The following is a 19989-nucleotide window of genomic DNA, read 5'->3' as shown; positions in this document are numbered from 1 at the left end:
ATCAATCCATTTTAATGTTCTTTTCTAGTTATTTATATTTATTTATGTACATATACACAATATCTTGCAAGTCCATTATCTAGACTCAAGAGCAGGGGGAAGGAGAGAGAAAAGAACTGAAATGTTCATAGAATTCTAATTGTTTAGTAGGCTATCCTAAATATATATCAAGAACGAGATAGGGAAAGAAAACAACATTAGCATCCTACAGTCCACATTGATGATGTCAGCCAAAGGCTTTCCTCTCCATCAGCAACTTATTTACTGGCAAATAGGTGAAAGAAAATGCTTCAGAATCTAAGTAATTATTACAAAGACGTGCTTTTAATAAAAAAGAGAAAAATTAGCATATGTTGCTAAAGGTGACCATGTTAATTTCAGAAAAATATAAAATTATTTTCAGCAAAAATTTATGGGACTCTAATGTCGGAGTTCTTCATATTTTTAAGATCTGGTCACACTATTTGGATAAAGTTTAAGAACTAGCAAAAGAAGACTTCTGATACTACAAACTATGAAAGTAAAATTGATTGTATCTTTTCTTTGAAGGTATAAAGATAATGGTAACACACACAAAAACACATTCTGAAGTAACATGCAGGATACGGGTGAAACCCTGAGGGGTAAAAAGTTCCTTTTAAAATAAATATATTCAAAGTATTTACAAAGACTGACTTTAGCGTGTGAAATTAACCATTTTATTAGTATTATACAAAATGCCTTTTGGAGACCTAACTCTAGGGCACCTGAACCTTTTGCCTCGAATTCCTCAATCTCAGCTGTCTTGGTATTTAGTCACAATAAAATGGACGTTGTTTAGAAGGCAAGTCCGGAAGTGACTGAGGAGTTAATATGATAGAATTCTGTTTCAAACCTTTCTTCTTATATAAAAACACACCTGAAAAGTATGCCAGCCTGAAACCCTTCCTAGAGATACTGTCATCAGAATGGAACCTGATCCAGACGTGGTCTTGGGAAGAAATGTACGGCGGTGGGATTGTGGAACCACAGGCTCTGTAGCTTTCAATATTCTTGTATGTTTCTATCGTCAACCAGTCCAAACTGCATCTTCTGGACCCTTGAATATCAAAGTCCTGAAAACTACAAATGAAAAGTCAGAAAAGGCTGTTGAAAGGAAATTTTGGAAAAAAAATTTCATAAAAAAAAAAATCAAAATAACTGAGAACTTTATTATAAGCCTCTAAATATTCACTGATTCTCCTGGCTCTTCTTAGTATACAACTGTTTGATCAAAAAATAACAACAATAATACTTCTGTGTTCCTAATATTTATATCTCTTTCCTAGATTCCAGAATAATACTTCTTCAAAAGTAACACAAAGTTCCAAAATAATGCTAAAAAAACAGGAGATAGTTGGCACGGCACCTTTTTCTTCTCCCTGTATGTTTTTAGGAAGGACCACTTCTAATTTCTAATACTCTGAACTGTTCTCTGTTTGGACCAGAAACACCACTCCATAATTCAATGAACTGAAGGACACAGAGGAAGTCAGCCTTCCCTTAGATTAGACTGGTTCATCTGCTTGTATAATGAAAAGTTTATAGCTTACATTTTCAGGAGAGCAAATAGCACAAACCTGAGCCAAGTAAAGAAGTTAAAAATGAACAAACAAAAAAAAAACTTCAGTGACAAGTTCCTGAGTTTGGGAATACTTTTCTACATAAATGATTTATAGCCAAATGTTATCTTATAGTTTGTAAAACATGGGCACAAATAAAGGACAGAAAGGACTTCCCAAGTGGCTCTGTGGTAAAGAATCCACCTGCCAATGCTGGAGATGCTAGAGATGTGGGTTCTGTTTCTGGGTTGGGAAGATCCCCTGGAGGAGGAAACGGCAACCCGTTCCAGTATTCTTGCCTGGGAAGAACGGACAGAGGAGCCTGATGGGCTATAGTCCACGTGGTCACAAAAAGTCAGACATGGCTGAGGAACTGAGCATGTACGCAAAGGACAAAACAGTCAAAGAAGCAGCGCATAAAAAATTAGCCAAAAAGTGAGATTCCTTGCCTTTGCCTTAAGCCAAGTGATGATAAAGTTAATTATCTGAGGATTATTACACCAGGCTATTTCCTCTTTAAATATTCTGAGTAACTAGAAAAAAGGCTGACACTTTGACTGCTTCCAGTTTTTCACTATTATGAACAATGCTTTAAGGAATTCACATACATGTTCTCTCCATACACACAGAAGCAAGTATTTCTGTAGGACAGCTTTTTCTAGAAGTAGAATTGTTAGATCCAAGCATGCAATTCCACTTTAAAGTTGATGGTGGCATTGAGAAAATGTTTATACCAACTCACAATTCCACTGAATGTGTGTGGAGAAAGTACCTTATACTCTACAACTCTGGCAGAAGGAAACATTTTATTTCCAAAGATTTGTTGCCAATTAGGTGCATAAAATAAATTTATCATTGTTCTAGTCTCCATTTCCTTATTTACTGATATTGAAACACTTTTCCTATGTTTATTAGATATTTCTATTTCTTTTCCTGTGAATCGCCCTGTTATATCCTTCGTACACTGAAATGTATTCTTATTCAAGAGCTCTTTATAAACCCTTTATAAACCCCTCTTTATAAAGCCCTGGTGGCTTGGACGGTAGGTAAACAATCTGCCTGCAATGCAGGAGACTCAGTTTCGATCCCTGGGTTGGGAAGATTCCCTAGAGAAGGTAATGGCTACTCAGTCCAGTATTCTTATCTGGAGAATTCCATGGATGGAGGAGCCTGGCGGGCTACAGTCCATGGCATCATGAAGAGTTGGATATAACTGATCAACTATCACTTTCACTTTTAAACGTATCTTTTTGAGGCATGTAGGTTACACAAGATATATATGTACAGCCACTCACACCCATACTCTCCAGTAGTTGGTGCTCCCTGTGGTGCTAAATTTGATGCTAAATTTAGTTGGTGCTAAAAGTATTTTGAATTTCAGCCATTACTGGGCATGAAATGGCATCTCTCATGGTTGTTTTGTATGCATTTCCTGAAGACCAATGATGTTGAACATCTTTTCATGTGCTTATTGGACATTTTTATATCTTCTTTGAAGTGTCTGTTCAAGTCTCCTGTCCTTTTAAAAAAATTTGAGCTATAAAAATTCTTTGTACATTCTGGATCCAAGCACTTTATTAGATATGTGTATTGCTAATATTTTCTCTATCCATGGGTTGCTTTTTCACTTTCGTAATGGTATCTGTTAATGAGACAGATTTTTTTTGAAGTATGGTTGACTTACAACATTATATTAGTTTCAGGGATACAACACAGTAACTTGATATTTTTATAGCTTATACTCCATATAAAATTATTACTACATATTGGCTATATTCTTGTGTGCTGTACATTACATCCTTATAACTTTTTAATTTTATACATAGTAGTTTGTACCTCAACAGTCCTCCGCTTATCTTATCCCTCTCCACTGGTAACCACTAGTTTGTTCTCTGTATTTGTGAGTCTGTTTCTGTTTTGTTATATTCACTAATGTGTTTTATTTTTCAGATTCCACATAAACTAAAAATATACAGTATTTGTCTTTCTCTTTCTGACTTATTTCACTAAGCATGATATCCTTGTGTCTAATATTTTCATTACGGCTATTTAAAAATATTTTGAGTTCCACTGTGCCTTCCATCTTTGGTGCAATTGTTATTTAGGAATATGTTTCTGAACATATGGGCTTTCTAATTGTTGTTTTCCAATTTAATTGTGTTACGGTCAGAGAACACAACCTGAATGATGTAGTCTGGAAATACACTGAGAATTCCTTTGTTATTTAATGTATAATCAATTTTAAAATAAATGTTGTACATGTCATTAAAAGGAATGTGCACTCTCTATCCACTGAGATAGGTATAAAAATCACACATATACGTGATATATGTGTCTACTGGATTAATATAAAAATTCCTCTGTTTTTACTTACTGTTTCCCTGTTTAAATTCAGACAAATGTTTACAAATTTCCACTGTAATTGTGAACTAGTAAAACTTGGTCAGATTTGCTTGGTAATTCCCTACAGTTTGCTTTTGCTTGGTTTCAGGCTGCGTTATTAGGTACAGAACATCTAACCACGATTGTATCTTCCATTTGTTATTAATATTTTGTTTTGAAGTCAATTACAATTGATTAACCCTCCTACACTAGCTCTCTTCTGATCAGTATTTCATAGCTTATCTTTTCCTATCTTCATTATTTAGATTTTCTGTATTGGTACTCTTTCAGGTATGTTCCTAAAGCCCATCACAGAAGGATCATACCAGTTAACTGACCAATAAACCTGACTGGATAGTCTATCTTCTAAATGCTAAGTGAGATTTTTTTAAAAAATTCTACTTGGGGTGGGGATAGGGTTTTCTCATTTTCCTCTTTTCCTGTATTCTCCTATATTAATAGGTTTTTTTAAAAAAAGTTTCTTTCCCTCTGCTTTGGTCTTTGTTGTTGTTGTTTAGCTGCTAAGTCATGTCCCATTCTTTTACAACTCCATGGACTATAGTCTGCCAGGCTTCTCTGTCCATGGGATTTCCCAGGCAAGAATACTGGAACAGGTTGCCAGTCCCTTCTCCAGAGGATCTTTCTGATCCAGGGATCAAACCCGCGTCTTCTGCATTGGTAGGTGGATTCTTTACCACTGAGCCACCAGGGGCGCTTTGGTCTAATAAAGTCCAGCTACAAGTATTCAGTGTTTCTAATCCCCTTTCAAATTCTCAAATACAGTAGAAAAATCAACAATTTTATTTTTACCCATCTGTAACTGAAATTTAACATTTCATTAATATTGCTTCACTTATGAAAATAAACATACTATGAATAGTTTTGATAATGCTTCTCACACTGTCACCAGTAGAAATCATACAAAATTTCATATTACATTTCAGTTTTAGTAGATATCTAGAGTAACTACTTACACTCAAAACCACTTTGAAATTACAGTAACTGTTAAAAGCATGGCTTGCTCACTAATTGTAATAAACATATGTGTATTTGTAATAATATCTGATAGCTGTGTTTCAGGAATAACTGGTTTCTTTTGTAATGCTATGTGTTTTATTCTATACATTTAAAAATATTCTGGGAATGGATTTATAGGTTTCACCAAACTACCAAAGTGCTCATGACATAAAGAAGGTTAAGAAAAAAAAAATCTGGTATATTAAATTGCATAACGTCTGTAGTAAATCTGTGTTCCAACTTGCTTCCCTGGTGGCTGAGATGGCAAAGAAGCTGCCAGCAATGCAGGAGATAGAGGTTCAATCCCTGTGAGAGGGGAATGGCTACCCACTCCAGTATTCTTGCCTGGAGAATTTCATGGACAGAGGAGCCTGGCGGGCTATAGTCCACAGGGTCACAAAGAGTCAGACACGATCGAGTGACTAACAGTTTGATTTTGTTGGCTGTTTTGGTTAATATTAAATTTTTTCATACATTCTAGAAATTTTGGGGTTGCAAGCTTCTGAGGAGGATTTTTGGTGCTGTTTTTAATTTTTTTCTCCCTATACTGCCCCACAGCATCTGCTCTGTAACTCCCTCCATTTAGGCCTTCTTTCTAAAACCAGCCCTAATGTGGCAGTTCAGAACAGTGTTACAATTGTGTCACAGAATCAGTAAGGGACTTAGTAAAATTCCCATTTATTATGGTATGTCATCCTATCTTTCTAAGGTCTCAGCTCCATGAGAGTTCAAGCAGTGATTAGCAGAAGTCTTCTTCAGCCTCCTTTCTTAAGCAAAATATCCTGACCCTAGTCCTGGCTTCAAGCAGGGAACCAGAATCCAATCCTCTGCGGATAAGGTGGACAAAGGATAAGGCAGACAGGATAAGGTGGCCTTTGTGAATTCTAGCAGATTTCCAGGAAAAGGATAAAAATGCTTATAAACTGGTTAAATAGTTTAACCAGTTTTACAAGGAGAGTTCTAAGTATTATTTGTTTATAGCATGTAATTTTAGTTTATATTGTAATTATTTTAAACTCAGGAATGCATGTTGATTTTCATTTTACCAAAAAGTTTTAAAACCTGTGTCTAGATAATCATACACCTTTTCTCTGACTTAATATGGTAAATGAATTTAATGTTTCCTAATATTGACTAATTTGTGTGTTTAAATGAACTGCATTTGATCATGGTATAAATTTCTTTTGAACAATTTTTTAAAGATATTACACCAATATTCCCAAGTGAAACTTGACTTTCTTTGCATATTATATCAGTATGTCATCTTTTAAAAGTTTGTTATTACCATGATAATGGTTTCAGTAAGAACTAGGACAATTACTAAAATTACTTTCTTATTTTATGAGACTGGCTATGTAAATGCAAATTTGTTAACTCGGTTCAGAATTTAGGAAATCTTCCTTTAGCTGTGTTGGGCTCACCTCTAATACTCTGCATTTCAATAATGTGCTTGATTTTTAGTGTAGCTTTGTGACATCTCAAGGATCCAACACATGATCAGAACCAGATGGCAGTATTCCATGTCATCTCCTCTGTGCTGGCAAGAATTGCCAAGTTTTACATAACTGAGCTGGTAGGCTGCAAATTTAATTTGGGGTTGAAATTTTAGGTTAAAAGAAGAAAAATCTCTAAAAATGCTAGTTTCATGTTTAAAAAATATTTGGAATCCCTATGGTAAAATGTTGCTTTGGAAACACATTTGTACTTAAGTCATATTGTAAGTAGCAGAAAACAGACATATTGTTCAGATTCCAATGTTGGTACAGTTGCAGAAGGGTAATAACTTGCATGGCACATCCCACCCATGCATCAGGCAAGGGAATCGTACTTCTCAGAGGAGTGGTACTGCTTCCACAGATGCTCAGCTTCAGTGTTCCAGAAGATACGGCTCAGGGCAGAGAGGAACCAAAGGAAAACATACCATATGTGGCTGTTTTATGGCTTCCACAGAAAAAAGGGGACAGACAACAACTGTGTTCCTCAAGTGACTGGTCCTCTCATTAGTTAATAAATATAAAAAAGGAAGATGGAAACGTTCAAACATAGGCTTAATTTAGAATCCCACTTTTTTGAAAATGTAAAAATGAAGGGATATGTGTCTATGATCTATGAGGTCTCTTTTAAATCTAACGTTCAGTGATTCTTATCCATAAAAATGTAAATAATGAAAGAATGTCAAGGATGCCTTTGTAATATCTCGTGATAGAAATGGCATTCTTAATTGTGTTATAGTTCTCTGTTTAGGTACACTTTTTTCTCCCCTTAAGGCAAATTTTTTCCTCTAATAACCCCAATATAATTTCCTTAAGCAAGCAATAACTGGTTCTACTGGGTATTTCCTCCTTAGTATCTTATTCCCACAGTTTTTCTCTACAATTTTAAATGTCTTTAAAATACTCTTAATCTTCCTTATTTATATCTTATTTATTCTTAGGATTTTAAGTTTACGGTTATTTTCCCTAGGATTATATTTCATTTTTTATTCTTAACAAATGATCTATTGTCTCACTATTATGAAAAATAAGCTTTTTCTAGACACAGTATTTATCCATCATCAGCTTACTTCAAGTTTTATACACACATAACATATACACAGGCATAGTCTACAATTATGTTTTAATTCATTAAGGTAGAGGACTCTACTTTCAAGACCAAGATTATGGGCTAGATCTCCAAGTGAATTAGTAAGTCTATTTATTTGTCTCATTGCCAAAGATTACACTCTTGATTCTAATGAACTATTCTGCAGATGTGTGGCTTTTGTTAAAAAATTGTCTAGAAGAATATGGATGGCTCAGCACAAATTCATTATCACCATTAGAAAATATTTAAAACATATGCCCTAATAGAAGGGGAAAAATGGGCCATTATTTCTCCCCTCAAGACGGTAATGATAAATACAATTTATTGTCTAAAAATCATCTTTTTATACTACTGCATGTTGAGTGATGATACTTGGGAAGTGGATTTATATTTTGTAATAAAATATCATACAATAATACAAGGAGGTATCAGAATTACCTTATAGTAATGATTTCCCCTGGGTTTGCCCTTATGAACCAGCTACAGTTGATTCTGGCAGGATATTCGGAAGGCCAGCCTGGGCTCGTGATTATCCCACTCGGTGCTCGAATCTGTTCTGGAGTTTCTCCACAGGCTGGAAGATAATCAAAGCAATCTTAGAAAACTGTTGTATTTTAAATAAAGCATTAAGTAAATCAGTACTTATTAAAAAGAAACATGTAAGATGTCAAATCATATACAATAAATAAGGTATGGCCAACCTTAAAAACTTTCATTATTCTAATTAGATTGTTTTCTTTCCTTTTAGTCAAATTATCTTATCCTAATTAAGTATAAAGTCTTGGGGAGGTGTGGAAGTTTTCAATTTGGATCTCTGAATACAATTTAAGAGTCAAGACTGCTAGCTTTAGCCATGGAGATCAACTGGTACATCTATCCATCTATCTTTTTCCCAAGATGCACCTTTTAAATTTATTTATTATAACTACCTGAAAATCAACTTTACTGAACTACTTTTTGGATACTTAAAAAAAATCATATAGTCTTCTGAACAAAATAATTAAAGGAAAGCACATATAAACACAACAGTAAGATGCTGAGTTGTTAAGAAGTGGGTAGATGATTAGATAAAAGCAGCAAAACATTACTTCAAATGTTTCTTTAATTCAAGTTCTTTAATTCATTGCAGGAACACTTCCAAACCTTATTATAAAGTCATAAATGATTCCTAAATAATTTTAAAAATAAAGGCTTGAAACAGTCAGTGATTAAAGTTATCATTATGTGGTTAGATATCTAAATATCTTAGAAGAAACAGGATAAATTCAAACCACTACCAGCACTTTGCCTGCATTATACTGTCACCCTGCTTATTCAACTTATATGCAGAGTACATCAAACAAAATGCTGGGCTGGATGAAAAATAAACTGGAATTAAGATTGCTGGGAGAAATATCAATAACCACAGACAGGCAGATGACACCACACTGACGGAAGAAAGCGAAGAAGAACTAAAGAGCCTCTTGATGAAAGTGAAAGAGGAGAGTGAAAAAAGTTGGCTTAAAACTCAACATTCAGAAAACTAAGATCATGGCATCAAGTCCCATCACTTCATAGCAAATAGATGGGGAAACAATGGAAACAGGGACAGATTTTATTTTGGGGGGCTCCAAAATCACCGCAGATGGTGACAGCCATGAAATTGAAAGATGCTTATTCCTGGGAAGAAAAGTTTTGACCAACCTAGATAGCATATTCAAAAGCAGAGACATTACTTTGCCAACAAAGGTCCATCTAGTCAAGGCTATGGTCTTTCCAGTAGACATGTATGGATTGTTGAGAGTTGGACTATAAAGAAAGCTGAGTGCCTAAGAATTGATGCTTTTGAACTGTGGTGTTGGAGAAGACACTTGAGGGTCCCTTGGACTGCAAGGAGATCCAACCAGTCCATCCTAAAGGAAATCAGTCGAATATTCATTGGAAGGACTGATGCTGAAGTTGAAACTCCAATACTTTGGCCACCTGATGCGAAAAACTGACTCCTTGGAAAAGACCCTGATGCTGGCAAAGACTGAAGGCAGGAGAGAAGGGGACGACAGAGGATGAGATGCTTGGATGGCATTACCGACATGAGGGACATGAGTTTGAGCAAGCCCCAGGAGTTAATGATGGACAAGGAAGCCTGGTGTGCTGCAATCCACAGGGTCGCAAAATACTGGACATGACTGAGAGACTGAACTGAACTGATTCTCCCTTCATTATCTTGAACTCTCATAGTTCACATTTTAACAATCCAGAATTCAGCTAATAATACCAGAATTTAGTCTCCCTCAAGAGTCACAGGCTTAAAAAAAAAAAAAAAAAGCAATGAATGTTTAAACCTTCAATAAAATTTAAAATCTTGGAATCTCTTATTTGATACAACTCTGACAGACCAGCCTATCTAATTTTTAAAGTAAGAGCAGATAAAAAGGAGCAAATTACAAGTGGGGAAAGTAGCTGCCAAAATGACCATTTTTTGGTGTGTCTATGTAATAGAGGTTATGGTCTGTTCAATTTAGGTAAAGTATGCTTGCTAGGGAGTAATTTTGCAAAGTTTTTATCCATAATGGTCAACATATGGCAAACTATATTGCTCAGAGAGTCAATACCTATTTCAATAGAATTAGCCATTCCCTGCAGAAAACATGCAATCAAGGTTTTAAACCTCTGCAGGTTCATGCCTAAAATGCATCTAGTTTGAAATTAGGGTATACTGCCAAAGGGATCTTGTTTTTAATCACTTTTCAAACACAGAGATTCATGGCATGAAAATATAAGTATATAAAACATTGAGTCTAGCATACATCTTATTGCCCACACACAAAGTTTCCACTTGTTTTTGCTTTCCCCTTACCAAAAAAAATCCTTTGATATTTTACAAAAAGACTATATTTATCCAAATGTGATTCTATTTGGGGCTTATTAACATTAAAGTATTAATAAAGCAAGGCAAACCATTCAATATCACAGTAATCCAAGTCTATGCCCCAACCAGTAATGCTAAAGAAGCTTAAGTTGAACGGTTCTATGAAGACCTACAAAACCTTCTAGAACTAACACCCAAAAAAGATGTCCTTTTCATAATAGGAGACTAGAATGCAAAAGCAGGAAGTCAAGAGATCCCTGGAGTGACAGGCAAATCTGGCTTTGGAGTACAAGATGAAGCAGGGCAAAGGCTATAACAGAGTTTTGCCAAGAGAACACACTGGTCATAGCAAACACCTTCCAACAACAAGAGAAGATTCTAAACATGGACATCACCAGATAGTCAATACCAAAATCAGACTGATTATATTCTTTGCAGCCAAAGATGGAGAAGCTCTATACAGTCGGCAAAAACAAAACTGGGAGCTGACTGTGGCTCAGAGCATGAACTCTTTATTGCCAAATTCAGACTAAACTGAATGGCACCCCACTCCAGTACTCTTGCCTGGAAAATCCCATGGACGGAGGAGCCTGGTAGACTGCAGTCGATGGGGTCGCTCCAAGTCGGATATGACTGAGCGACTTCACTTTCACTTTTCACTTTCATGCATTGCAGAAGGAAATGGCAACCCACTCCAGTATTCTTGCCTGGAGAATCCCAGGGCCGGAGGAGCCTGGTGGGCTGCCGCCTATGGGGTCATGCAGAGTTGGACACGACTGAAGCAACTCAGCAGCAGCAGCAGCAGCAGCAGGGAAAACCACTAGACCATTCAGGTATGACCTAAATCAAATCCTTTATGATTATACACTGAAAGTGAGAAATAGATTTAAAGGATTAGATCTGATAGACAGACTGCCTGAAGAACTATGGACAAAGGTTCATGACACTGTACAGGAGGCAATGATCAAGATCATCCCCAAGAAAAAGAAACGCAAAAAGGCAAAATGGTTGTCTGAGGAGGCCTTACAAACAGCTGAGAAAAGAAGAGAAGTGAAAGGCAAAGGCAAAAAGGAAAGGTATACCCATTTGAATGCAGAGTTCCAAAGAATAGTGAGGAAAGATAAGAAAGCCTTTCTCAATGAACAATGCAATGAAATAGAGGAAAACAACAGAATGGAAAAGACTACTGATCTCTTCAAGAAAATTAAAGACACCAAGCGGAACATTTTATGCAAAGACGGGCACAATAAATGACAGAAATGGTACAGACCTAACAGAAGCAGAAGATATTAAGAAGAGGTGGTAAGAATACACAGAATTATACAGAAAAGATCTTCACGACCCAGATAATCACGATGGTGTCATCACTCACCTAGGGCCAGACATCCTGGAATGTGAAGTCAAGTAGGCTTTAGGAGGCATCACTGCAAACAAAGCTAGTGGAGGTCATGGAATTCCAGTTGAGCTATTTTTCAAATCCTAAAAGATGATGCTGTGAAAGTGCTATACTCAATATGCCAGCAAATTTGGAAAACTCAGCAGTGGCCACAGGACTGGAAGAGCTCAGTTTTCATTCCAATCCGAAGAAAGGCAATGTCAGAGAATGTTCAAACTACTGCACAACTGCACTCATCTCACATGCGAGGAAAGTAATGCTCAAAATTCTTCAAGCCAGGCTTCAGCAATACGTGAACCGTGAACTTCCAGATGTTCAAGCTGGATTTAGAAAAAGCAGAGGGACCGGAGATCAAATTGCCAACATCCACCGGATCATCAAAAAAGCAAGAGAGTTCCAGAAAAACATCTATTTCTGCTGTATTGACTATGTAAAGCCTTTGACTGTGTGGATCACAACAAACTGGAAAATTCTGAAAGAGATGGGAATACCGGACCACCTGACCTGCCTCCTGAGAAATCTGTGTGCAGATAAAGAAGCAACAGTTAGAACTGGACATGGAACAAGAAACTGGTTCCAAATAGGAAAAGGAGTACGTCACGGCTGTATATTGTCACCCTGCTTATTTAACTTCTATGCAGAGTACATCATGAGAAACGCTGGGCTGGAAGAAGCACAAGCTGGAATCAAGATTGCCTGGAGAAATATCAATAACCTCAGATGTGCAGATGACACCACCCTAATGACAGAAAGCAAAGAACTAAAGAGCCTCTTGATGAAAGTAAAAGAAGAGAGTGAAAAAGCAGGCTTTAAACTCAACATTCAGGAAACTAAGATCACGGCATCCGGTCCGATCACTTCATGGCAAACAGATGGGGGAAACAATGGAAACAGTGACAGACTTTACTTTGGGGGGCTCCTAAATCACTACAGATGGTGACTGCAGCCATGAAATTAAAAGATGCTTACTCCTTGGAAGGAAAGTTATGACCAACCTAGAGAGCATATTAAAAAGCAGAGACATTAATTACTTTGCCAGCAAAGGTCCGTCCAGTCAAAGCTATGGTTTTTCCAGTAGTCACATATGGATTGTGAGAGTTGGACTATAAAGAAAGCTGAGTGCCCAAGAATTGATGCTTTTTAACTGTGGTGTTGGACAGGACTCTTGAGAGTCCCTTGGACTGCAAGGAGATCCAACTAGTCCATCCTAAAGGAAATCAGTCCAAAATATTCATTGGAAGGACTGACGCTGAAACTCCAATACTTTGGCCACTTGATGTGAAGAACTGACTCCTTGGAAAAGACCCTGATGCTGGGAAAGATTGAAGAAGGGGATGACAGAGGATGAGATGGCATCACCGACTCAATGGACGTTGAGTTGGAGCAAGTTCTGGGAGTTGGTGATGGACAGCAAAGCGTGCTGCAATCCATGGGGTCACAAACAGCTGGACGTGACTGAGCAACTGAACTGAAATGACTGAATACTGAAGTGCCAGAATTTTGTTTCCATCCTTGTTCTAATGAGTTATCATCTCAGCAATTAATGAAAAGATGCTCTAAGTCATTTATAAGCCCTTTTTCCTTTCTTCACTTTCTTGCCAAAGCATTTTGTAGCAGTATATTGAACAAATCTTTAAGTTCATGAAGATACAAACATACAAACGAACTAGCAAAAACTATTATCATGTCTCCCCCAGGATACTGTAAACTGTTCATTTTCATTAAAAGATTCATTTACGTTAAAGAGAATAATACAATTTTACGTTAAACTGTGTTTAACTTACAATTATAACACTGTAATGGCATGTATCTACTCAAATACTTATCAGCTGATCTAACAGTTCTGGGACACATCCAAAAACCAGGTGGGAATAACCTATGATAAAGCAAATAACTCCTAACCTTTAAAGCAAATAACCTTTAAACAACTAGCTGGAGAGACTAGTTGTAGAGCAAAACAGCAAAGAATTTCATTGCATTTTTGTTAGATTATACTTAAAAAGTTTTCCCTCAAATACCTGAGAAACCCATAGGTGGTGCTCTCATACCTGGCATGGATGCTCAAAAATACTGCTGTGAATATTTTATTTCATACAACTGACAAAGGACAGACCTTCCATTCATAAATAAGAACAGTTATTTCAGTATTATTTAACATTCTAATTCACTTAATACTTCTATAACATTATTTAATGATTCTACCTGATCAAAAATTAAATTTTCTCTCTTAATTGGCTATGAATATATATTTTGATTAAATTTTGCAACATGACTGAGTCTGGCATTTTGTTTTAGATTCACCCAGTGGCTTTTTACCAACATCTTTATACATATAATACACTGGACATGTAGATTAATATACTCTAGCACAACCACAATTCATCCCTTTCTATATATGAGGAAGAACACATTTAAATGCTCAAAGAATACGACAAACATTAGAAATCAAAAGAAAACTCCCCTCCCTTTTGAGCTTAGAGTTTGCCTATATATACTGGTAGGTTTGGAATCAGAAGACTAAAGTGCCATCTGTCCTATCTGCCACTATGGGCTCTGCCATAGTATAAACTACCAAACCTTTTAAAGACTTGGTTTCCTCATGTGGTAAAATAAGCAGTTGCTGTTTGAATAACATCTAAGGCCTGTTTCAGCCCTAAATCATGCCCCTCTTTCATCATCATAATATATTTCTACTATATTTCTGATACTTATCAGGATGCATTGGTAAAATTTTTTTGTTACATCACTTTGCATTGTCTCTTTGACCCACTGAGATGACATTTTCATATTCTTACCTTAACTCCATCATAACTGTGTTAGCAAGCAAAGGCCACCATCAAATCAAATGTCCCCTCACTCTCCATGGTACTTGATCTCTTTAGGCCACCTGACAGTGATCTTTTTCCTCTTGGTCCCGTACTACCTTGACTTTGCTGACATCACTCTTTTAGTTCCCCTAATTCAGACTCTTCTGGGACTGTTGTCAGACTGGATCCTTCTTCCTCAGCCAGCTCCTGATATCCTGATGTCATGGTTCATTCCCAAGTTTTATGCTCTTCTCTCTATGGGAGATCTCATTCATGCCTACATCTCCACTTACGACCTATAGTTGACGAGTTAAAAAATCTTTAACCCAGAGACTCTGCATAATCAAGGTCCACTGGACATTACAAATTCAATATCATCAGAACTGTGTTTCTCAAATCCTTCTCTTTATTTGAAATTCTGAATTGTTATTATCGTAGATATCATATTTGGGGAAAACAATTGTCATTTCACCTAATTCAAGTAAAAAGCAGACTTACTTTAAGAATATCACAGGCAATCTCAGTGATTTCTTAAGTGTAGGAAATAAAACTCACAGCAACTAAAACTAGAAATCTCAAAGTCACAACCTGAGGCTGCCTTCATCACCTCTTAAAAGGCCTGCTTTGTCTCCTATATATCTGTCCCAGTCTTCCAACTGGCTTTCAGAGTCTTCTACTTTTCCATTATTTTTCAGTATCTTATAATGACTTCTCATTCCCAACTTATCACATCAGTTTAAGTATCTACCATCAACTGTAATCTCACTGTTTTCTTATTTTGCTATATTTATACTATTGTTCATTTTATATTTTACCCTTTTACATAAAAGATTTGAGGTGACTTACTATCGCAATCAATTTGATAATACTTTAGCATCTACTTTCTCACTTGTAAACGGGGATTAAAACACTACCTACCACATGGCAGTGCTACAAGAAATAAATATAACTATTCTGGTAAGGAGATTAGCCCACTGTTTGGATTACACCAACCTGTTGATACATAACATCACATGATAGACCAAAGCAAACTGGTTGGCAGTAATGCCTGGAATGCCATACTGAGATGATTATTAAGGCAGTGGCCAGGCTAAATGTGAAAGAGGGCAGTGATTGTTCATTTAATATATGCTGGGCACTATCATGTTCTGGAAAGAATGTAAAATTATGCCATAACTAACTGGATATCTGACATGAGTTGGGATATACACTCACAAAACGTTGCTTTAGGGAATGAATTTTTGTTTGTTTTAAACAAAATTTGTACATGGTTCTGCTAGTTTAAACGTCTTTCTAGATTTTTGACTATATATTCCAATCTACAATGTACCAAACCTAATCTTTTACTTCCATTTTTTCTACCCATATCATCTCTATTGTTTATACAGTTATTTTAGCTATTCTCTGATTATTTCTTCAATAGAGTTAGTTTATATATAACTGGCAAACAGAGATATCTCATCAGTATAATGCAAAGTTGTGAAAGATCTTATTCCCAGCATGTGAATGATGTGAAGTAATCAGGAGCAGGAGAAAGCCCCTAGGAAGTAACTTTTTATTGCAAGAAGTGCTTTCTTTTACTATTTTAAAGAACTGCTAGACTTTCCTCTGTATTAAGCCATCTTAAGGAGGCTGCAAGTATAGATGGAGATGTGAACACCCTTCCCCACTACCAAAATAAAACAGAACACGTTAACTGATGAAGGGTATCTCTGAAATGTTTTTAGTTTTGATTAAACTGGTCTCCATTAGAAGGAGCATGTATCTTCAAGGAGAAAGTCTGAACTTCAGAGTATGTGGCTGCAAAGTATGGACCGAGTCTAGGTGTAACCATCAGGAGATATTTGTCCTGGCATTTGGATCAACATTTTATTTGCTAGGACAGTACTTAATAAGAGTTACATAGTTGTAAGCAATCGGTACCAAAACTATCTTTCTCATAAGCCCTCTTAGTTTAGTGTTCAGTTTCACAGAATATGAGATTTTCCAGGAACACACACATGGCATTTGGGCAAGAATGACTATATTTTAGTCTTTGTTTATTTTGCTTTCTTAATATATCTCTTAATATAACAAAAGAGTCCAAAATGCAGTACTTGGATGCAATCTCAAAAACGACAGAACGATCTCTGTTCATTTCCAAGGCAAACCATTCAATATCACGGTTATCCAAGCCTATGCCCAGACCAGTAACACTGAAGAAGCTGAAGTTGAACAGTTTTATGAAGACCTACAAGACCTTTTAGAACTAACACCCAAAAAAGATGTCCTTTTCATTATAGGGGACTGGAATGCAAGTAGGAAGTCAAGAAACATCCAGAGTAACAGACAAATTTGGCCTTGGAATACAGAATGAAACAGGGCAAAGGTTAGTAGAGTTTTGCCAAGAGAACGCACTGGTCATAGCAAACACCCTCTTCTAACACAAGAGAAGACTCTACACATGGACATCACCAGATGGTCAACACCGAAATCAGATTGATTATATTCTTTGCACCCAAAGATGGAGAAGCTCTATACAGCCAGCAAAAACAAGACCAGGAGCTGACTGTGGCTCAGATCATGAACTCCTTATTGCCAAATTCAGACTTAAATTGAAGAAAGTAGGGAAAGCCACTAGACCATTCAGGTATGACCTAAATCAAATCCCTTATGATTATACAGTGGAAGTGAGAAATAGATTTAAGGGACTAGATCTGATAGACAAGAGTGCCTGATGAACTATGGACGGAGGTTCATGACATTGTACAGGAGACAGGGATTAAGACCATCCCCAAGGAAAAGAAATGCAAAAAAGCAAAATGGCTGTCTGAGGAGGCCTTACAAATAGCTGTGAAAAGAAGAGAAGTGAAAAGCAAAGAAGAAAAGGAAAGATATAGGCATCTGAATGCACAGTTCCAAAGAATAGCAAGGAGAGATAAGAAAGCCTTCCTCAGCAATCAACGCAAATAGAGGAAAAGAACAGAATGGGAAAGACTAGAGATCTCTTCCAGAAAATTAGAGATACCAAGGGAACATTTCATGCAAACATGGGCTCGATAAAGGACAGAAATGGTATGGACTTAACAGAAGCAGAAGACATTAATCACCTAGAGCCAGACATCCTGGAATGTGAAGTTAAGTGGGCCTTAGAAACCATCACTATGAAAAAAATTAGTGGAGGTGATGGTACTCCAGTTGAGCTATTTCAAATCCTGAAAGATGCTGCTGTGAAAGTGCTGCACTCAATATGCCAGCACATTTGGAAAACTCAGCAGTGGTCACAGGACTGGAAAAGCTCAATTTTCATTCTAGTCCCAAAGAAAGGCAACGCCAAAGAATGCTCAAACTACCGCACAATTGCACTCATCTCACATGTGAGGAAAGTAATGCTCAAAATTCTCCAAGTCAGGCTTCAGCAATACATGAACCATGAACTTCCAGATGTTCAAGATGGTTTTAGAAAAGGCAGAGGAACCTGAGATCAAATTGCCAACATCCGCTGGATCATGGAAAAAGCAAGAGAGTTCCAGAAAAACATCTATTTCTGCTTTATTGACTATGCCAAAGCCTTTGACTGTGTAGATCACAATAAACTGTGGAAAATTCTGAAAGAGATGGGAATACCAGACCACCTGACCTGCTTCTTGAGAAAGCTATATGCAGGTCAGGAAGCAACAGTTAGAACTGGACATGGAACAACAGACTGGTTTCAAATAGGAAAAGGAGTATGTCAAGGCTGCATAATGTCACCCTGCTTATTTAACTTCTATGCAGAGTACATCATGAGAGATGCTGGGCTGGAAGAAGCACAAACTGGAATCAAGATTGCCGGGAGAAATATCAATAACTTCAGATATGCAGATGACACCACCCATATGCAGAAAGTGAAGAGGAACTAAAAAGCCTCTTGATGAAAGTGAAAGAGGAGAGTGAAAAAGTTGGCTTAAAGCTCAACATTCAGAAAACGAAGATCATGGAATCCGTTCCCATCACTTCATGGGAAATAGATGGGGAAACAGTGGAAACAGTGTCAGACTTTATTTTGGGGGGCTCCAAAATCACTGCAGATGGTGACTGCAGCCATGAAATTAAAAGACACTTGCTCCATGGAAGGAAAGTTATGACCAACCTAGAGGGCATATTAAAAAGCAGAGACATTACTTTTCCAACAAAAGTCTGTCTAGTCAAGGCTACGGTTTTTCCAGTGGTCATGTATGGATGAGAGAGTTGGATGTGACGAAAGCTGAGCACCGAAGAATTGATGCTTTTTAACTGCGGTGTTGGACAGGACTCTCGCGAGTCCTTTGGACTGCAAGGAGATCCAACCAGTCCATCCTAAAGGAAATCAGTCCTGGGTGTTCACTGGAAGGCCAATACTTTGGCCACCTGATGTGAAGAGCTGCCTCATTTGAAAAGACCCTGATGCTGGGAGCGACTGGGGGCAGGAGGAGAAGGGGACGACAGAGGATGAGATGGCTGGATGGCATCACCGACTCGATGGACATGAGTCTGAGTGAACTCTGGGAGTTGGTGATGGACAGGGAGGCCTGGCGTGCTGCTATTCATAGGGTTGCTAAGAGTCAGATGCGACTGAACTGAACTGAATGATCAGTATCAATTTTTTGTTCTCAGAACAGAAATACCTTTAAAAAATCTATTTAATTTACTTAAGTCAGTATCTTCAGATATAAACAAATATTCAAGTATTTTGGGTGATGATAATATATATCTCTACTTTTGATAGGTTTCCCATAACTCAGAAATAGAAGCTGCCAAATTAAGAGTTCTAAATGTTCATTCAAAAGTTAGCGACTTTCAACTCTGAGAGCGTCTTCTTCATAGAATGCCGTGATTAGCTTAAGTGTTAGCTGCTAATCGTGTCCAACTCTTTGTGATCCCAAGGACTGTAGCCTGCCAGGGTCCCCCGTTCATGGGATTTTCCAGGCAAGAATACTGGAGTGTGTTGCAATTTTCTTTTCCAGGGATCGAACCCAGGTGCTGCATTACAGGCAGACTCTACCATCTGAGCCACCAGGGAAGCCTCTGGTTATCTGATTAGCTCCCCTAAAGCCTATTCCATTTGGACATTTGGAATGAAAAAAGAAAACAGCATTATTACAATGCTAGTGGTTAAAAGGCATTAAAGGCTAAATTAAAGAATACACTTTTTAATTGATCATATATGTTCTCAATTAAGAAAAGGAGAATTAACTGAAAAGTAAATAGGTAGAGATTCTTTGATGGCATTCTTAATAAAATTTTGACATTTTTCAGGTTTGAAATACAAAGCTCTCACTGTAGAGTTGAGAAAACAGGGCAAAACTAACTGAGACACTCAAGACTTCTTCATGCTTATTCTGATACTAGTTCAATAATCCCACAGAAAAAGCTGGT

The 19989-nt window shown here is 37.1% G+C and overlaps 1 protein-coding gene across 2 annotated transcripts in view; it reads right to left on the bottom strand.

Moving 5' to 3' along the window:
* The window catches only part of LRP12 (LDL receptor related protein 12), an 86686-nt gene that overhangs the window by 10137 nt on the left and 56560 nt on the right, over positions 1 to 19989 (bottom strand). For both annotated transcript variants that reach the window (XM_069600396.1, XM_069600397.1), the window contains 2 exons: positions 8001 to 8136; positions 899 to 1101 (listed from right to left, as the gene is read on the bottom strand). In XM_069600396.1, the coding sequence (XP_069456497.1) occupies positions 899 to 1101; positions 8001 to 8136 (339 nt within the window). The remainder of the gene's footprint in view (positions 1 to 898; positions 1102 to 8000; positions 8137 to 19989) is intronic.

This window comes from Ovis canadensis, chromosome 9 (assembly GCF_042477335.2).
Source record: "Ovis canadensis isolate MfBH-ARS-UI-01 breed Bighorn chromosome 9, ARS-UI_OviCan_v2, whole genome shotgun sequence".
In the NCBI taxonomy this organism is placed as follows: Eukaryota; Metazoa; Chordata; class Mammalia; order Artiodactyla; family Bovidae; genus Ovis; species Ovis canadensis.
The sequence above is the reverse complement of the archived record's forward strand: the minus strand, read 5'-3'. Positions and strand labels throughout refer to the sequence as shown.